At 43.8% G+C, this 20,461-nt stretch overlaps 1 protein-coding gene and 1 long non-coding RNA gene across 4 annotated transcripts in view; one reads left to right on the forward strand and one right to left on the reverse strand.

The window, feature by feature from the left end:
* Window positions 1–363, reverse strand: part of LOC128749277 (uncharacterized) — a 47,914-nt gene extending 47,551 nt beyond the window's left edge. Inside the window, exon 1 of the long non-coding RNA XR_008412917.1 lies at window positions 102–363. This is a non-coding gene — a long non-coding RNA (uncharacterized LOC128749277). The remainder of the gene's footprint in view (window positions 1–101) is intronic.
* A 1,165-nt stretch (window positions 364–1,528) lies between these two features.
* On the forward strand, window positions 1,529–15,189 carry LOC128750198 (Ig-like V-type domain-containing protein FAM187A). 3 transcript variants are annotated; one of them, XM_053850571.1, is made up of 6 exons: window positions 1,529–1,770; window positions 2,043–2,302; window positions 2,913–3,266; window positions 3,383–3,615; window positions 14,187–14,305; window positions 14,375–15,189. In XM_053850571.1, the coding sequence occupies exons 1-5, from the start codon at window positions 1,594–1,596 to the stop codon at window positions 14,255–14,257; spliced, it is 1,095 nt and encodes a 364-aa protein (XP_053706546.1). In that variant the 5' UTR covers window positions 1,529–1,593; the 3' UTR covers window positions 14,258–14,305; window positions 14,375–15,189. The 3 variants fall into 3 exon arrangements, with proteins under 3 accessions (XP_053706546.1, XP_053706545.1, XP_053706544.1); XM_053850570.1 differs by having other exon boundaries at window positions 14,187–15,189; XM_053850569.1 differs by lacking the exons at window positions 14,187–14,305; window positions 14,375–15,189 and adding an exon at window positions 4,443–10,731 and having other exon boundaries at window positions 1,531–1,770.
* Window positions 15,190–20,461: the final 5,272 nt, after the last annotated feature.

Raw genomic sequence — 20,461 nt, forward strand, 5'->3', positions numbered from 1 at the left:
ACTTTAATCGCAATGCGTTCTCTCCTAACACCTGGTTCCTTTCAAAAAGCTAAAAGTGAATCAAAGGAACACTTCTATTCCATAATGAAACATGTTCTTACCTGAACTTAAACACGTTAGTCCACCCCTCTCTCGTCTTCGTGCAGAGCGCGCGATACTTCCGTTGCGCAGCGCTGTTTGGTTAGCATGTAGCATTGCTAGTTGTTTCATGACGGTCCGCAAACACACTTCCGTGAGAAGCGACCGAGCGCTCACACACTTTTCACTATTTAAATAGGGTTAAGCGAATAGTCAATGACATTGTTGGCAGGCATGTTTGGTCATAATAAAGCCTGACGACTTTCTTAGCGGGTAAAAAGGAGAACTACAATGTATGGCGGAATTACACTAGGGAGCACTAAGACGACGGCGCAGTGATATCACTGCACCTTGACGGCAGGTGCGTTGAGTTAAAAAAAAAAAAAAAAAAAAATATATATATATATATATATATATATATCTACCTTGACGCACCTGCCGTCAATATATATATAGAAAAAAAAAATATATATACATATACACATATATACGTATATACATACACACACACATATATATACACATATATATATATATATATATATATGTACCTTGACGCACCTGCCGTCAATATATATATATAGAAAAAATATATATATATATACATATACACATATATACGTATATACATACACACACACATATATATACACACACATATATATATATATATATATATATATATATATGTACCTTGACGCACCTGCCGTCAATATATATATATAGAAAAAAAATATATATATATACATATACACATATATACGTATATACATACTCACACACACACATATATATATACAAATATATGTATATATACACACATACATATATATATATATATATATATATATATATATATATATATATATATATATATATATATATATATATAGCAAAACTATTTATGATGTATAATGTTGATAAACACCATAAAAAATCGTACACACATCATTCCCTCTATTGAGGTTCGGAGACCCAATCATAAGCAAGATTGACAGTCAACAGATTAATCGTATAAGGTGCAAAAGCTGTGTAGCGACATGAAGGTGAAGCGAACGTGAGGAGGGTGAGAAATAAGCACGAAGACAAAAATGACAAGCGCGAGATGAAGGGAGATCAATCCCCATGGTGGCGGGGGATTTGAGGAAAATGTGAGAAAGGATGGGGAAGATATTCATTTTCCAGGCTTGAATTGTGTCATCACGCTGCTTTAATGTCACAACAACATGACGATGCAGTAAAACCGAAGCAGCACATGTTGTTGTATTTGTGTTGACAGAGCAAAGGTATGTTTGGAGTATGTTTAACAAGTTAAATGGAAACATTTTTGACAGTCTGTTTTTTAAACAAGGCATTATCTTATCAGGTAAGGCCTGTGGTCGCCATGGCAACAGCAGAACTTCTTGGCAAGCAAGAGATGACATTTTAAAGAGGCCACGTTTCCTTCAGAGTTGAAGGTTTGGCCATGTGACCTCAGACAGTGCTCTTCAACTGCACTGAGTCCTGAGGAGAAGAATGTTTTTCTGGCTGTTGCTGCTCTCAGTCACTCCTGACGTGAGGACGTATGAGCTTCCAGAAGGAAAAAACGACGTCTTCATTAAACATTCCTGTCCTGCTTTTCTGACTTTCGCCAATGTTGCCTACACGGCTGGCGTGACTGTCGAGCTGGTCTGCCTGTGCAAACCACAGCAGGTAAGCTAACTGGCTAGCATGCCTCACTTGTTTGTTTTCAGATGTCAAATGTGACTGAACCACCTTTAGTTCACATGGACTAAGTCATTATAGAATAAAGAACGATGTTTTAATCCTATTTTGGTTTAGAAAATATGTTCATCTTGTTGCGGTTCGGATCAGTCTGTCATTTTTAAACACTTCGCTCTGCCATGGTTCAAATCTAATGAACAATTCTGCCGTAATTTTTCCTTTCAAATCTATTCACACGACTGGAAAATGTATCCCTCCAGGTTCAGTCTGTTGCGTGGTTCTTTAGGAAACACCATGAGAAACCTGAACAGACCAGAGCGTTTAGCAGAAACACACCGCCGGGCAGTCACAACACACGAAGCCATGGTCTTCGCAGCCGACTGAAGATCCGCCTCTTCAAGCTCCTCATCCGTCGAGCAGCAGTCGACGACTCTGGAATCTACCTGTGTGGATCAATGAAGGGAGACTTCTTCTACGCGTATGACGTGGACATCCAGGAGGCCGAGATGGCGTCTGCAGGGTGACATGTTGTTTTTTTCAAAACGTTTTTAGTTATTATTAGTGGTGGGACTTTAACAAGTTAACTATGATTAATTAAATAATAAAATAATTTAATTTAATTTAATTGAACAGTTGAACAGACAACAGGGAACCTTTGTCAGTGCAGTAGTTCCTGGTCCACTGATCACACAAGACACGTGGCAGCTGGGATGAGAACAACAACAACAAACATGGAGGAATCATCCCTGAACAAAAGCAAACAAAAGCTTCTGTTTGCTTTTGTTCAGGGAGGTTTTTCGCTACACAATGTCCAGGGTTTCACTACTCTGAATGGACTTGAAATTCTTATAACATTGAAATTCTTATTCAAACATTTTCAAGACATTAATAGAGCATTAGTTGAAATAAGGTGATATAAAAACTTCCATCGTAATTTATTGTGCCATCGTCAAACTGATGCAAAATGACCAATATTTTGTTGTTTAAATGTATGTATGGCTCCATCATTTGATTCACTAACATAATATAATATACTCACCCTTAGTAATTAAACGTTTATGATGATATCTATTCCACAACATAATGAATAAATGAGGCTTTTAAGTCTGTATTGTGTTTTCTCCGTCTAGCATGGTGAAGGTGGTGGATCAAGACATGAAGAGGTGGGGGGAACCTGCACCTTACCAACTCACCATCGCACAGCAGCCATGGTCAGTGTGTGATCGCTGTGGCGTTCCAGGGGAGCAGGTACGCTTTGGAGTATGCTACGTCCAGTCCAAGTACCTGCACGTACGCTACCATGGAAGCCGGAAGAAGATGCTTTCGTGCGGTTCGGGGGCAGTGCCGGGGGACTTTACCGGTTTGAGAGAGTTAAAGAGGGCTGCCAGAGTGGAAGTGAGAGTCTGCAATGTGACATGTCCCACTCCATCCAAACCAAAGTCCTCCTCCAACATGCAAGCCATAAAGGACTTCCTTGGACTTGGGTGAGCTATTCCAATATCATATGAAGATATTAGAAGTGATTCAAGTGGCTTCAAGAGTAGTTTCCAAAGAGATACACTTGTCATCCTTCCTCGATCTTCCTCGGCCTGTGTTGCAGCTCTCTCGATGAGTCAGCGGCGTCCCTGTCCTTCCAGAACCATCCAGCAGAAAGTGACCTGATGATCACCTGCCCAGGGGCAAGATTCAACATGGCCGTGGCTTGGGACAGAGGCTCTGAACCCATTTATCGACTGAAGCACATGGCCCGCTCCAATGACAGCGTGACTCCAAGAATCACCATCGACGGTGGCAATAACCTTTGCTTCAAGCCTGCAAAAGTGGAGGATTCAGGTATCAGTGTTGGCCTCTTCCCGATGAAGCCTGTCTTGTTTACTGACATTCATGTGGACTGATGCCTCTGTTGCTGCCACACAGGTCGGCATAAATTATTCAGAGGCAGCGCGTCACGCTCATCGCAGATTACAGCGCCAACATTCCACGCTGTCGTGGAATTATTCATTAATTCACTGCACCGTACATCACCAAACTCATTTGGCTGCACATCACAGCTTGATGCCCGAGAGGCGGCTCACTGGCTGCCGTGATTCCACTTGATTAAATCCTGGAACTGAATCATGGATGCAGACGACGTAATTCTTGAAAATGGTGATACTTAAGCAAATTAAGGCCAAAGGTATCAGTCTGGTTGGAGCATTAAACATCATTATGACCCAGACAATTGCCATCTGATAATGAACCTTTCTGCTGACGGAAGCACGTTTCAGCAGGTTGGCAAAACTTGACTTGGCTACTGTTGGTTTCTTCAGCTATTGTCAGGACGCAATATTCTGTGACATGGTGAACTTTATTATTTATTTCGACACAAAAGGACATCGTGATAAATTAAAAGGATAAAAACATAAACGTAAGTTTAGGTTGCAGTCAATCAAAACACATCCAGTCAAATACATTGATCGCTGCTACAAGTCCGAACTGTCCTTTGAGAGACTCAAAACATCACTGGTTCTTAACATTTGATTTAAACTGTACGTCTTGTATCCAACTATTCCTCAAGGTCAACATCCTGTGTTGCATTGTCACAGTTCGGTGAAACACAGACTCAAAAAAAACGAAATCCTAGCAGCCAGTATGGGCCTCTGATCGCAGTCTTTCTGCAGGCGTCTACAGGTGTTGGCTGCAGGGAGAACGGGCTGCTGAGGTCCATCTGCTGGTCCACGATCTCTGGGGCAGCACTCGCTCCGTCTTGGACGACCCAGAATTCTGGGAGGCGCTTAACACCGGCCTGAAAGTGTATGGTATCATGTCGGGTGTGTTTGCTGGGCTGCTGCTGACTAAAACTGTGGTGGAATTTGTCATAGAACCACAAAATGCTCATGATGATTAGAAGTCAATAGATGGACAGGTTCACGTTGGATTTGAGAATCAAAATCTTTTTTGTTCCGAAGACAAAGTGAGAACGACGGATAGGAGTCCTGCGTCCAGTTGTCGGTCCTAGACTGGCTGCTTGGCTGGTGCAGGATGTTCAAGCATGGCGTTCAAATGTATGTAGTTCCGTGTCATGTTTCTTTATGACCAGCCAGTTTAGACTAAAACTACCCGTGTTAGCTGAGCATACACAGAATGTCAGTGTTGCGTTGATGCTTAAATGTAAACTTGTAAGAATGACAAAAAAGGTCATTGTTCTTGTCCACATAGAGATAATAAAGAGGTGAAAAGGCAGGTTGACAGTTTTTTTACTCTGCTACTAAAACACTTCTTCCAGTCACGTCTGCCGTCTCTACTTAAAGGGCCCCAATATGTACAGCAACTGGGCTAGAAATCATCCTATCTTCCCATCTATCTTTGGATTTTGTATATTTTTATCAGGAGGTTTTTTCTTTGAAGGGCTCATTACTGATTTTGTATATTTTTATCAGGAGTTTTTTTGTTTGAAGGGCTCATTACTCAGGTTCTCACAGAAATACTATTCTAGCTTGGTTGTAATTCAGGGTGCGTCACACGGGTTGATGAAGTCATGAGAGGAAAGGACGTTTTGATGTTGCTAATGAGGCGTAACATAGCGACGTGGCCAGGAGTAACAGTGTTAAAATGAGAACATCAAGTGATGACATCTAATAAGGTGTCACAGGAGCTTGTTCGTGAGATTGTGACTGGAGCCGCCACACTTTGAAATAAAGATGAAAAGACTGTGTTATATTGGGGTCCCCTTCTATTTCTAGCTAAACATTGTTAAATATTTTCAAAGAGCGTCTCGAGAGAGTACAAAAACCATGGTGAGTGAAAGAGAGGTGAATAATGAGTGGTAGATAAAGGAATAACAGCCAGAGAGAATAAAATCCACACTGAAGTGGTCGATGGCAGGGGCATGTCGAGGTTGCAGGAAATATTTTTATATAACAATATTTTGTGTGCCTCTGGCGGAGGAAAAATGGATCAGAAAAACACCCAGCATTGCAGAGAATCCACAGAAAAGCAGCAATATAATGAGACGAAAGGTGGGTTAAGGTTCAAATTTGGCTCTTGTGAAAGCAGCCAGCCCACTTTATATGAAATGGCGAGTCCCATCTGCAGCTTTCCAGCACCAACAGGTGCTTGAGTGGCCCTGAGAGCGGCAGGTTGAAGCCAAGACGATGGACACCTGAGAGAAGCAGCGAGCTTTTTCTCTCTGCTCCAGACATGACAAGTGTTCTCATTAAAATGCCACCGCTGCATCTTGGTGTTCAATCACCCTTCAGGTGTTTATTGCTCCCGATTGTAGCCTGTTCCTCCAGTTTCGCCTCCTGCCTCGCCTGTTTAGTCATTGCACTTCTTCAAATACCAGTCCCATTCGCAAGCCAACCGGCTCTTCATGAAACGAAATGATCCCCTGTACATGCCGTGTGAAGTATTTAGCATGATTTTCAATACTCTTGAAATCCCACGTCTGTTGAACCTTTGATAAGAAGCAGATGTTTGGGTTATTTATGTGGCATTTACTTGTAAACTTTTTATTGACTTTTCATCGAACTGCCATTCTGTTCAGTGAAAAAATTTCAGGTATCATTTTGCAGTGCGTGTGTAGTTAGTAACTATAGTTTTTGTAATATGAAAATAGAATTAAAAAGTTCCCTTTAGCTCCATAGCAGCACTAGCACCCAGGCAAGGAAGCAGGAGGATTAAAAAGACTTCAGTTGGATCCTTTAGTCAACACAGTGGTTCAGACACAAAGTCTGTTCGAGATCACATCCCATTTGTAAAAACAAGCCAAAAGTTAATGTGCCATGTGGAGGACAATACACACAGACCGGATTGCAGCATTTCTACTCACATTCATTCACCCTTAGGTAAAAACACAACTTGTCCTGCAGCACGTGTGGGAAGATGCTGTGCAGGGAAGCACGTTCAAATTGAACCCGCATTTAAAGCGCCAGCCCTTGACGGAGAGTTTTCTGGGCTCATGAAAGTGACACCGCTGGTTCCTCAGCAGCAGCTGTTTGCGCAGCTAACACTTAACACCCGCCGGTCTGAGCGTGACATTCGGAGTGCTTAGCAAAATAAATTTCACCGAGCTGGACGGGCAGCCTTTCTCAGGTGTCGTTTCCGGATCCGTCACAAACTTTCCCAAATGCAGTGGTCTGTATCTCAGAGTCCTGCGACAAGCGGCCAGTATGTCAATATTAAAGCAAAGTCTCGAGAGATTCTCCAAACTACGACGTCTCTCACTAAATAATCTTTTTCAGTTGTCCTTTTGACAAAATAGTTGGTGCATTCGGCAAGGTTTTTCTATTGTTTGCCTCTTTGAAGAGGAGTATGAAAACACATCTGAATTAAAATGATTCAATGGTTCATGTTTTCACGTCATAGACACAGAAGGTCTCATCATTTTGATGACAAATTCATTGTCAATCTGTGTGATCGGTGTCGTTGATCCTTATGGGAGCCTCCCTAGTTCAAACGTCTGTGAGCCCTCTGTAGGTAGCTTTTTACCTAGCGAGGTTATTTCCCCTCTCACTGAGTCCACAGTAGCTACGCAGCAGAGACAACATGTTGCAGCAGAGAAATTTGGACTGCACACTACAGCCATTCATCAACCTGTTAGAGTGTCCCAGGCAGCAGCGAGGCAGGCCAGCGCTCACCGGGAAGATAAATGGACACACACTAACCCTGCGCTGCCTGCAGATTGCAGAGCACTATTTAAACATTTGTGCGGCACTGGCACCTGTTTACAACAACATGTCTTGGCCACAGCAGGATGATATGAAACATCAATGTCTTTGGAAGCAGCTCCGGTGAAAACATGCCGTGGCTATCTAAACCAACTGTCATGTGGCGACAGTGGCAGAATGTGTCGCTTCAAGACGCGCAGTCATCACTTAGAGGGTTTGTTTTCTGCATTTTTACACTGTTGGGGTGTGAAGAGGTTGAATGTTTACTTCAAGAGTGGGCGGAATGAATGCACACAGCTTCCTGAGCGTCGTAAATTACATCCACTTTGACGAGAGCGGGCCCTCAATTTTCCTCCATTGTGCTGTTCCTCAGCTGCCAAACTTGTCAGAAGCGCTGCGAGCCACAAACTTCTCTTGATTGTCGATTGTTTAAATTTCACTCATCTATCCTCGGAGGTTCACGAGAAGCGCTTTTGGAATAGTTATGAGCTGCTCTTTTTTTTCTTCTGCGGAGGATTGTGATGCTTGACTTTTGGAGGGAACAAACAAGCGTTTGAAGAATACCAATCACCCTATAATCCCCATATTGCACTGCAACGATTGATGCGCTTATAGGTTTTCATTTGATGGAAGAGGAGTAGAGGTCTTCATTAATAGAACTAAGGAAGCGTACGAGCCAAATGATGGAGAAACTGAACCAGATGTGAAGGATATAAATAAAGAGGAGTGCAAACAAAACAAGGAAAATGATGGACATGACGGAAAAGATTGCCAGGATATCAATTAAAAGGGGACAAATTAAAGAGTAAATAAATAAAATAGAGGCCAACATGTCAGTGGACTCTTCCTCCAAAACTACAGTTGAAATAACCGACTAAATGAAGCAAACCTGGGCAAAGAATGTAATGATATTTCCTGTGCCCGAAGAAATGGAAGCTGATAGCTTCAGGCTCTTTTCGGAAAATGCAATTGAAGACAAGAGAAGTTTATTATCGACTCTGCATAGCGGGCGCCAGCTGAGGCTGCGAGGCCTCATAACAGAATTTGTGGAAATACAGACAGTGAAGCTGGAAATCTACCTGCGCTTTGGCTCAATACAATGACATTGTTCCCGTAATTAGAACCAGTACTGGACCTCACAAAGTTGCTTTTGCGTGTGCGCGGTCATCATGGCATTCCTGGAGTTAGGGCTGATGAGTTTCATCCATCATTTGGTGGCATGGAGCTCGGGCACACGGGTCGTGTCTGTCTCTGTGTGGACACTGACTCAAGTTTTGCTGCTTTGTAGGAGTGTCCCCATATGAACACAGGTAACCTTCTCCGCTGGCTATGTCAGACATGTCACACTTACGACCTCAGTTCAATATTATTGTCTTAGAAGATGACTGTGACCCAGGTTCTGCTTCTAGACATCTGATAACCCATATTTCTGGTTGTTCAAATCCATGGAGCTGGTTTCGGTATTTGGACGGCACGCTTGATCCATTTGTCATTTTCATTCCTAGTATTTTATGACTTCATGAAGTGAACTATTGAGCTAGTTTCCGCCGTTTCCTTCTTCTGTTTTATTCAGGCGAGCTTGCTTTCGTGTTTTCACAAGTATCTACTTCCGTTTACAGGATTTTGTGACAGCGCAATCTCCTCTGAAGATGGATTTGAACGTCTTCCCGTGACAGTGAAAAAACATTTTCGAAATCAATTCCTTTCTCCTTCGCTCACTGCCATGGCCGTCACCCACTTCTTTGCCCCTCTTTGCTGGACTTCATAAATTCATCCTCCTTTTCCTGCACATCCGTCTTTCCCTGTGTGCCCGCAGACACTCATTCATTCTGCTCACTTGACACAAAGTCCAGTTTATGAAAAGCCATCCATCAGAGATGCCTCTGCCGGCAAACTGTTGTAGGAGCCATTGGCAGTGATAAGATTGATCTTTGGAGCGCTTCTGGTCTGGGCCTCCATGGCCTTTCACATCCAAATTAAACATGATGAGCAGATATAGAAGAGCAAGTCATTGATTGTGCTGTTGGCGTATGATGCGATCGATGAACAGGGAGAGAAATGGCTTCCTGGAAAGCTGTTCATTTTAAGAGCAGCGCTTCCTTATAAAACAGGCTTGTGGTTGTCATGTAGCATCACTGTTTCAGTGGCAGTGTTCAACACTGCCACCAAAGGAATCGAGCTATTGAGAAGTAAACTTTTTTGTGGACTTTATTACCAAGTCATTACACTGACTGCAACGCAAACTGTGTCCCCCAAGAATGAGATACACTGCCTTCTGTACATTTAGACTTGTCTGTCGCTCCTAGATGGTTTCTTAAAAAACAAAAAAATAAAATTACATTTTAAAAAATTCAATAGATACAGTAATAATCATGTACTTTTTTTTTTTTTCATGTGTATGTGTATCTGGTCATATGCAAGTCAGCCAACAGGTGTAAAACTGGACGTTTCCAACAGTGGGAGTGACTGATGCTGCAAAGATATAACTGGAATCAATAGCAAGGCTGAGCGATACTAATCACATTACACTTATAGATTACAACCTACAGCAAGGTATGAATCTGCAGAGAGCAGACAGAACACAAAGCAAGCGCTGACAAGACCATAATGTGTCTCACAGAAAAACTGTTATCTCCGCTCCCAAGACAACTTTTCGGCTATTATTCTCTCGTGGTAAAGGTTGCATGACCACTAAGCCTTCTATTACGAGTTGTTTCTTTTCCTTAAGAGACTGGAGTTTGCACCACAGATCTTCACAGTGCTTTTGTAAATTACTCTCATTTCCAAAATCTTTTTACAGCTGCATCTGGTTACTGCGTATGAGAGAGGCACTTCACTTGAAAAATAGCTGAGAGAGCAACACACACTTTGACATTTCTGTCGTGTTCATATTCTATTCTGCACCTCCTTGGGATGGTGAACAATCTCAGACAATGGGAAGTTTATGATCAAGATTCTTTCAGGTCAAGACTGTAAAAGTCCAAGATGAACTCCAAAGAAAAATGTAACATTTTTCATTGACTGCTGATGCCAACTGCAAAGTAGGGCTGCAACTAAAGACTATGACTCGTCACCTGTTCAGTCTTGTTATGTTCGAGACACGGAGTGCAGTCATGGAAGAATTACAGGAGGCGGACAGTGGGTCAAATACAAATACAGTACCCCCGAAAAAAGCCGGAAAAAAACATAACGTGCGTGGACCGATCAGCTGAGCCACGACACGCTTTGTTATTGTGCATAACGCAGCCTCTGTATGCAGACGTGTCCCGTTAGCTCCATTTACTGACTGTTTCTTCTTCATATTGAGGTGTAAAACCTTTCCTGTCTCCACACTGGACCGTGGTCGAGTGTCACAGGGGAGGTGCTGGAGCGCTCACTCCAGGGTTTGATGTCCTGTTGTGGGCTGGAGCTGGGACAGGGATGAGGCCAGTCTGGGACAGAGCGTGACTTGGTTTATGACTTTGTCACAGCCAAACTGCACAGAAGCGCACATTCAGAGCTGGACACGCACCGGGCACCTCTTCCCTTCTGGAGAGACGTCACTCACTCGGCAACCCCTCCCACATGCAGCGGCCACACACATAGAGGAACAGCGCTCCTGCAGCAGACACTCTACATTCACTCCTACAAAAGACTATTTTAAGGCTTGGAACGCATTAGTTCTTTTTCCATTCATTGTAATGGGAAAAATCTATTCAAATTTTGAACAATTTGCTTCTCGAACGGCCGTCTGGAAAGGACTGTGGTGGAGAACCGAGGTCGGGCTGTAGCTCTTAAAAGCTGCACTGTGACGCTGCTGGCCAGCAGATGCAGCGCTGTCTAGCCATTTGGATGACACCAATGGGATTCCATCAGCAGTGTGATAAAAGCGCTGCACAGTATAAAAGACCAGGGAATCTGATCTTCAAGCCGCTGAGGTATCACCAATCTTAAAATGGCTTTCTCAATTGAAGGCTGGTGGCTGAAGTCGGTGGAAATTAATCAAATAACCTACAAACCAGCTCAACTTTTAGCACGGTAGTAATAAGACAGACGTACCAAATGTATGCAGGAAGACGGAGCAGGCAATCAGGGGAGCACAAAGAGGCAGTGATGAGGGAGTTCTGGGGGTATGATTGGCTGTGTGGGCTTTCAGTGGAGGGCGCGTCATGCTGCCTCTACGATCAGAATTTCATTTTTGAAACATCTGGAATAGCCTTTTGGGTTTGGTCTTTCTCTAAAAAAAGGATGAGAAATGGAGCCTGTCCTGTACATAGATGTTTTGTCTGAGCCAGTCGTTCGTTCATGTGTGCAACTGTGGAATGAATAATAGATGCAGGCAGGCTTGGCCAACCGCCGGCGCTTCCCACTGCTTCATGCGGCTCTTCACCAAATGAGCCGCCAAACTGGCTGAGATTTTGGTCAAGTTGCTGTTGAGAAGATCGTTTAATAAGAAATAAGACGAAAAAGTAAGAGCTAATCCAGCGAAATGTCAAAATATTGTTCAGAGACTTTGACTTGCATTTAAATTTGAAACATAAAAATACCTCGCCGCACGTTCAATGTCGATGCAAGTCTCTGTCCTAAGACGTGGACCATCATCAGATCCACAATTTACATGACTTATAAGCACATTTCACTTCGTCGTTCCTAAAACTAAACTAAACGTATGGCTTGTGTTTCACTTATGATTCTTTGTTGATGCTGGTAAAGTCTGTTTCATTCAGTGGAGTGAAGAGGAGACGCTCCAGTCTGCAGCGTCGTTCACACACACAGAATATGTAAGTAAAATAAATTTCTATCTATATTTCGTGGAGGATCATGGTAAAATGTATGAATTTTAAAAATACATGCACAAGAGACATATGCTGGAAGTGAACCAGCAACCTTGTGAGACACAGGGATGGGCTTTAACCGCTATACTAAGTCACATGACTGGCTGCTCAGGTGAAGCCTTACAGCCTGACATGTTTGTAGGATGTGGCTCTGCTCAGCAACACAGTAAAACAATGTGACTCTGAGCCTCTTGCTGGTCGGCCAGGCCTGGATGCAGGGATGTGTTCATCATGGGTCGGATCCATGTTACCGTCTGTTCCACCGTCTCAGTCCTTGGAAATAAATGAGCCAATTTAAATGTGTATTGATTTGGGAATTGACTGAAACATGGTTAAACACCGTTGACACACCGGCTAATTATTGCTGGAGACAATTATCCGGCGCACAAACACTGTGGACCACTTGTCTGCTTTCCGTCTCCATTTTGTTATTGTGATCGTGGTTGTCATCACAAAGTTCTTCTTCAGACAAAGACAGGGAGCTCCTTCTTAAGAGCTGGAAAGTGAGGCTGAACAAACAAGCGCTCTTGAGACTCTCAAGTCGCCTTTCGATGGTTGATGGTGTCAGGTCGTAATGCAGCGTTTCTTTTCCACAATGCAACCCATTTCACTATCCACTCATGGAATCGTGAAAGGTGTGACAAAGAGAAACCAGGAGAACTTCCCTGACCGCTCCAGTCGAGGCAATAGCAAAACGTTCCTTCCTGGTTGGACTTGTCAATCACCCTCTAAAGTGTGCAGCCCTCACCACACACCAAGTGGTTCATCTTTCCATCATCTGCCCAATCGCTCCACGTCTCAGGCACCTCCTTCAACTTTAGCCTCACCCTCACAAGGCTCCTCACACATGGGAGGACGTGCTTCTCGATGAGCGATGAGACGGTGCTCACCGTAGATTTATTTGTACATGTGTGGGCTCTCTGACTGGCAAAATAAAGGTTTTTTAAATCCTGATGTACAATGGAGAACATGCAAAAGTGTTTTTTATGGGTACAAATGAACTTTTTGTGAGTCTCTCACAGCTCTCGATCTAGAGATTGAGTTTGTGGTCGTCCAGTTCATCCTTTTATTTATAGTCCCGTCTGGTCCATGTCCATCTATTTGCCCTTATCTGCTTTTGTCAGTCACGGCGCTCTCTGCTTAGTATTCCCCTCAGTCTCCTCTGTCAGCTCACGCTCAATCGCAGGGACAATATGCGCAGACAAACATAGCAGCGCAGGTACGGACGCTAATGCAAATAAATCACTTGTGTTTTTCAACACAGAGCAGAGCAAGAGTTGCAGGTTGAGGATGGCACACAGACTGTCTCGCGCCCTTGGCGTCACGCTTTAATGTGCAGGAGGACGCATGTTCTGGTGGTGTCGGGCCAATGCCACGGCCATTTTATATGCAGGGGAAGTGGCGGGCGATCACGGCGCAGTCCATCAGGGTCATTTGCACCAAGGGCAGTGCAATGCTTTGGCTCATTATGGACTCGCTCTGGAAACAGATGCCGACACTTGGATTTGCAGTTGAAATAAGCTGATGTTGAAAAGCTTTTTACTGAAACTGAATTTTCCATGATGCAGGGTTTACTCCTTGAGCAAGGAGGATGTTCGGTCAAGGTTACGCTTATTGGGCTTTAGAGCAGTCGGCATCAAGGCTGGGGAGCATTCACTTAATGATGTACAGAGGCTCAGACAAGGGCCATCTGCTGGTCAGCGTGGGCTTGTTCTGGACCGCAGTCAGGCAGCATTGTCAGCCTGTTGAAGCCGTCAACATGGAACACGGAAAATAGCCTTGAACAGCCGCGTTGATAGATGGCTTTAAAGAAAAGTGTCAGGTCAATGAGGAGATCTTCTGAAACCATGGTGACCAGAAAAGGACGAGAATTGGAGCTGAATGATCATGGTGCGTTTCCCCATATGACTGAACCCCTTCACTCAATTCTGCTGTTGCACAGGTCCCGCCTCCAGTGCCGCGCCATGCCGCGACCATGCCTGGCGCCTGGCAACAGTTGGCTCAAACACGTGAGATTCTCAACACCACAATCGGATGACACATTTAAAGAAACCAAAGCAAGTTAGTGGCACTGTCTTTCGGGTGTCGTCACATGAGATAAAGAACTGCATTTGTTTTTTTACGCAACAGAGTTGCCATCATGCGAGGAGGCCGACAGCGCAGCCTTTATGAAGCCGACGTTGAAAATGTAAGCATATGAAAGGAGTTGTTTCCCTATTTAGAAATGTGTTTGAACTTGGTGTGGGATTCGATTAAAAAATAATCTAATTAATTGGAGAATTTGTGATTTACTAATCTCAACTCATCACAGTTTAATGGTCTCAGAATATTTGCCACAAGACGCCACATTTTTTAATGTGAATGAATTTGATGTATTGCTGAATGAAATGATGGAGCCATACATACATTTGAACAACAAAATATTGTTTATTCTGCTTCAGTTTGATACATTAAATCACAACGGTGGCCATATTCGAGTTTTTATATCGCCTCATTTAAACTGAAGCTCTTTTCATGTCTTGAAAATATTTGTATAAGAATTTCAGTTTGATAAGAATTTCAAGTCCATTCAGAACAGTGGAAACCCTGGACATTGTGTCGTGAAAAACCTCCCTGAACCAAAGCAAACAGATGCTTTTGTTTGCTTTGGTTCAGGGAGGATTCCTCCATGTTTGTTGTTGTTGTTCTCATCCTAGCTGCCACGTGTTCAATATTTCAACACCTTTTTTTGTTGTAATTAATGAATCGTAATAATGTAATTAATCATAATTCACTTGCTAAAGTCCCAACACTAGTTTTAGTCTATAGGTGTTGAGTTTAAGTGGTAAAAGTGAAGCAATAATGTTCAAAAGACCTGATTTTCTTTACACAATATCGCTTAATCTTGACTGGAACTATGATGTCTGTACATATTTGAGCTCGTGTTTGGAAACATCTGAGGCACATGACGGAAATAATAATAAAAAAAAACACAAAACAGAGTGGTCTTGAGAGTTGTTAACAGCAGCTGAGAGGTTTCGCAGCGCTGAAGCAGATGAGTGCTGTCAGGTGCAGAGGAGTGAACCTGCGCTGGGCAAACAGCCCTTGATTGGTGACATGCATGCGCACGCACAAGCACAACCTGCAGCACCATGTTCAGCCATTTGTCTTGTTGTTCAAGGTCTCACGCAGCAGATACCTTCAGCACCTGATATGCATCGAAATCAAATCAAGGTTTTTCTCTTTCAGCTGAAATTAACCTTATATTATATATTATATTCATAAATATCTCTGTCTATAACGTTTGCACTCACCCAGCGCTAAGCCTGTGGTGGCTGCCTGATTGGAAGTGGCGAACTTTCTCCGCCAGGTTATCTCGCCCGTGTAGATGCCGGGAAAAGACTGGCCTCATCCCTGTCCCAGCTCCAGCCCACAACAGGACATCAAACCCTGGAGTGCGCGCTCCAGCCTCGGAGGTGTGGAGAGCGAGCACCTCCCCTGTGACACTCGACCACGGTGAAGAAAAAACAGTCAGTAAATGGAGCTAACGGGACACGTCTGCATACAGGGGCTGCGTTATACACAACAACAAAGCGCGTCGTGGGTCAGCTGATCGGTCCTCGCATGTTATGATTTTTCCGGCTTTTTTCGGGGGCGTTCAAGTTCTGGATTTTCGTTTGAAATCCGAAGCAAAAAAATCTCGAAATTTTTGTTCGAATTCCGAGACGTTCGAAAACTGAGGCACCACTGTATATGCATCTGTTCACTCTGAGGGCACCTGCACCTGCACTATTGCTGCTGAAGGCCTTGGACATGACGACACAAGCTGGCTGAATTCTGAGTGGATGAAAACTCTCACCTGGAAAAACAACACTGGGATATACTACTCACAGTATGATTATTATATACACATATAATATATTCTATATATACATATATTCTGTATATACACTATATATAGAATATGTTTTGGGAAAATACATGAAAAATGATTCCTGGTTATGTTCGTCCAGCAGAGAAGGCCTTGCTGGTGCTGACGGCCCACCACCTCTATCACTAAACCGGAACAAAATCAACTTGCAACGCATCAAATCAAGCTGCCATGATGGATGGGGTGCCTCAAGGATCAATGTGTGGTCATTGTTTTCTTCCCTTCTGCACATTCACCTGACTCCAGATGTTTTTGTGTGAGACCAGAGTCGCTCACTCTGGTTTATTTCAGAGCCTTGAACTTCATTTCACACCGATGCTTTGCACTTACTGAAAGGGTCCAGCGACCCTACAATAGTGGTCATTTTGCCGGTGTGATTCATCCCTCGCTCCATACCCAGACTCCCATATCTATTTGTCCTCCCGCTCGTGTTGTGTCAAGTTGACTGTGACGGGGGGCGATGGGGGCTGAGAATAAGCAGGAGACAGACTGACAGTGCTAGATGATGATAGTGTGAGGGACATGCCCTGACAGAACAGATCGCTCCGTCTCCTGTCTTGTCACCCACTAAGCGGACAGATGTTGAGCTCTCTGGCAAGGCTGGCCTCAGGTTACGTGACGCACACATTTGCGAGACGTCGCCGCTCAAACTATTCTGCTTTAATCCTCCGTCTGTCTAATCATTCCAGTCTCTGGGCAGAGAGAAACTCAATCCCCATTGTGTTTGAGGAATACCAGGGAGGGACACATGCCTTCATCTGAACAGGATTTGGCGCATCACATCCCTGTCGCTGAACATGGAGGATCCTTGTGGTTCATCATGTTCAAATGGTAAACAAAACTCTGTTTAGCATATTAAATATACTTTTATTTATTAATGACAGTCATTCTTGAGGCGTCTCAACAAAGATGATGGTAAAGGAATTGGTCAACAAGCCACGGAGGGCATGGATGCCTCTTCAAATTCTACAAAAAGAACTTAGGCTGTAAGGAGGAGTGTTGTCTGTACTGTACAAGAGGTGGAACACATGACCGAAAAGTAAGGCGTCATCTCACAATAAAGTCGTGTGTCCTTGAGGGGGCGCCGCTCGTGCATCAGCTCAGCTGTCTGTCATGAACTTTCTCTACCCCTCATTCTCGCGCTTTATCTTTTCCATCAGCCGCTCTCATTTTCTGGTGGTGGAAGTGAAGGAGATAAGAGGGGATCACAAAGGATTGAGGGCTGAGACCTGCTGATGGGCAGCGGCTCGTGGCAAAACAACTGGGGTTGCCACCCAGATTATGGTTGGAATGCTCCTCATTGGAGACAAAAGCCGCATCTTCTGCAGTAACTTGAGGTCAAATGGCAACGTGAGCGTCACAGCAATAACAGTTCTTTCTTTCCACGTGTTATTTTTGAATGATGGCTGAGAACGAACCCTCACCACATCATGTAAACGTCCTGCCAACACCGAAATGAAACAATGTTGGGATGAGAATAAAGTGGGGAGAGAGTTTTCAGGAATAAAAAAAAGAGAGTTTTCAGGAAGCGATCAAAAATGCATGATATTTAGTGTGTGTCTCCAACAACTTCTTGGCTTTACCAGGCTGACATTTCAAGTTCCAAATGTCAGTCCTTTCCAAAGGAGGAGATGCGTTAATGGATGGCAACTTCAAAAGGACAGTGTGGCACTTCTGATCAAAGTGTTTCAAAACCATGGCTGTGGCAACAAAACCACACATTGGAGGTGTATTCCTTTGATGTGTGCTTTTTTTTAATTCCAAAAAATGTCTGAAGCGATAATGGGATGTGAACGCCAAGAACTGAAGGTGAGTTATTGTGGTGGTGACAGATATATCAAATATACGATGAGCTACAAAGTTAGGAATCTTTGTATATTTGAAAGCTTCGAGGCGCGAGTATGTGCCACAAACTCACTGCAGTATGGGAGCTGGCGATGCCACGTGTTTGGGGTGAAGAGGTTGCAGCTTCAATGCATTTATCGTGACACGTTTCAGGCAACATCTCTTGTATCACAACCCATCAGAAGACGAGAAACTAATCATAGCGGTCGCTGTTATTATTGTGCTGTATAACTTGAAACATCACAAGTTAAACCCAGTCAAGACAAGGTGCTTACCCCCCGTATCTCCAAAGGAATACAGTTCTGTGTGGCTCAAAGGTGCTGTTGAATTGATTCATGCAGTCAATTGTATTTTTCACTTTCAAACTCAAGCAAATGCAGATGGGCCCGCAGGCCTTGGGTTGATGCTTCCTGCTGACTGACTGAACAGCAGGTTTAAATGATTGAACACTGAACAGAGAGGAGTAAACAAAGGCAGCGCAGTAGAAATCATTCAGCTAAGACTGCAACTGTGGTGGCTATAAAGGAAGGAGGAAGCCTCTTTGATTTCAACAGTCGGTGACTAACACAGTGGAAGCCAGATTTTCTGACGACTCAGTCCAGTCATGTTTGCCGGGAGTCACTTCAACACAGCCTCACCCACAAAACAGACTTATCTGAAAGACCAACATGAGTCACACAGAGTGGAGAATTTTTCAGGCTACTTCTCGGAACACACTTTCTCGCAATCCACTTGGTGGATTTGTTTGCTTTGTAAGAACAAATATTACGCTTGAATTTTTTGTTTTTTGGCTTCTCTCCAGCTGTACCTCAAGTGTCTGGGAAACCACCATCGTCTGCTCAGGCTTCGTCAACGTCTTCAACATTGATCCCTGGCCAATTCCCCATGTACTGCCCTGAGGCCATGCGTTCTGCACGTGTTTCATTCAGAGCCAAATTACAGTCGTTCAGTTGTATTGTCTGGCAAAAACAGCAGAACACAAAAAACACTGATTTAAAGAGCCCAAAATAATTCAACATTGAACGTGAAATATGAAGTTAATCAAAGTCCAAATGTATCAACAATCTGATGAGGGACAGACAGGGAAAAACCACCTTACTTTTCCAGGCAAAACATGGCCAACAACTGAACTGCTCCCGAGATTCTTTCAGGGCCGGCACATGAAAACAGCCCCTAGTAAAGATGGCTTCCACTTTGAGACAGCGAGACTGAGAATATCTAAATACAGACATCCATCAAACATCACACAGAATCGTTTTAACCATCGGCACCGATTCCTTCCGTGAATAGAAACAATTATTTTGACAAGTTTCCTGCAGAAAATCAGGAACTATTCATACCAAGTACCTCAGCTCACCATGACATATATCATGTACAGCGCAGGCTGTTGATGAATGGACTTCAATTGAGCCCCACAAGTCGGCGGAAAATGTAATAAATTTCCATATGCCTCCTCGGATCTCTGGCTCCCCGTCGCGTGATGAGATTACGTTTCCCTCTGGTTTGAGGTAGCGCCGGACTGGAAGGTAACATTATAACCCCAGTGCTGTTGGTCGGGATAAATAACAATTCCATATAAGTTCCATTTCCCACACATGTGCCGTGTTTTCTCATGTTTATCTGATTCAGCCTGCTGTGATGGTTCGTGACAGGTGTCAGAGGGCCCAAATACCTGCCGACAAATAATAAATCCGGCGTATGGATGCGGCTATCTGTCACCTGAAATTGCCTTCTCTGTACCACGCTGGTGTCTTCGGGGGATTGTGACCCGAGGTTTATTAGCTTCTGGGTGTGCCCACTGTCTTCAGGAGGCTTCGGTGAGAAGCCGTCTGTCGCAGTGAAACCACTTGCACAGTGATGTCAACACCTGACTCACAGATAACAGCCTCTTCAGGGCCATAGATTTCATTTAAACAGTTGCTCGGTGAAATATACAGTTTTACACTATAAACATGGACCTCTTTTTACAAAACATATCCACCGTTCTGTGGCATTTCCCGTCACTGCAATTGTGAGTACCTTGAGTGAGTAAGCTTGGCTTCATCTCATGAAGTGATGGAGGCTCCTCTGAGGTCCTGCTGCAGTGCAGAGCTCAGAGGAGCCTCCATCTCATGAAGTGATGGAGGCTCCTCTGAGGTCCTGCTGCAGTGCAGAGGTCGGATCAGTCGACCTGCTGGAGGCAAATGAGCGGTCCTGTGCTCCGGCCCAGCAATTAGCGCGAGCTTGGTTGACTTCTGCCGCGTGATAAAGGTTATAAAAACAACTCCAAAAGCCCTGAATGCTGAGAGGACAAACTGAGCGAATGTAACGTTCGAGCTTTGCTGCATTAATATGCATCTTCAGCGCCCCCGTGTGGTGGCAGACGCATCCACGCTCAACAAGTGCAACGTGAGGGATTCATTTTGGATCAAACTTCCCCCGTGTAATCCTCTAAAGAGAAAAGTCACACTGGCTTTATAGTT

The sequence above is a fragment of the Synchiropus splendidus genome, chromosome 18 (genome assembly GCF_027744825.2).
Source record: "Synchiropus splendidus isolate RoL2022-P1 chromosome 18, RoL_Sspl_1.0, whole genome shotgun sequence".
In the NCBI taxonomy this organism is placed as follows: Eukaryota; Metazoa; Chordata; class Actinopteri; order Syngnathiformes; family Callionymidae; genus Synchiropus; species Synchiropus splendidus.

Coding starts and splice junctions, on each gene's coding strand:
- LOC128750198 (XM_053850569.1), top strand. CDS start 1,594: ATGTTTTTCTGGCTGTTGCTGCTCTCAGTCACTCCTGACGTGAGGACG. Junction 2,303..2,912: donor GCCGAGATGGCGTCTGCAGG/GTGACATGTTGT, acceptor TTCTCCGTCTAG/CATGGTGAAGGTGGTGGATC. Junction 3,267..3,382: donor AAGGACTTCCTTGGACTTGG/GTGAGCTATTCC, acceptor CCTGTGTTGCAG/CTCTCTCGATGAGTCAGCGG.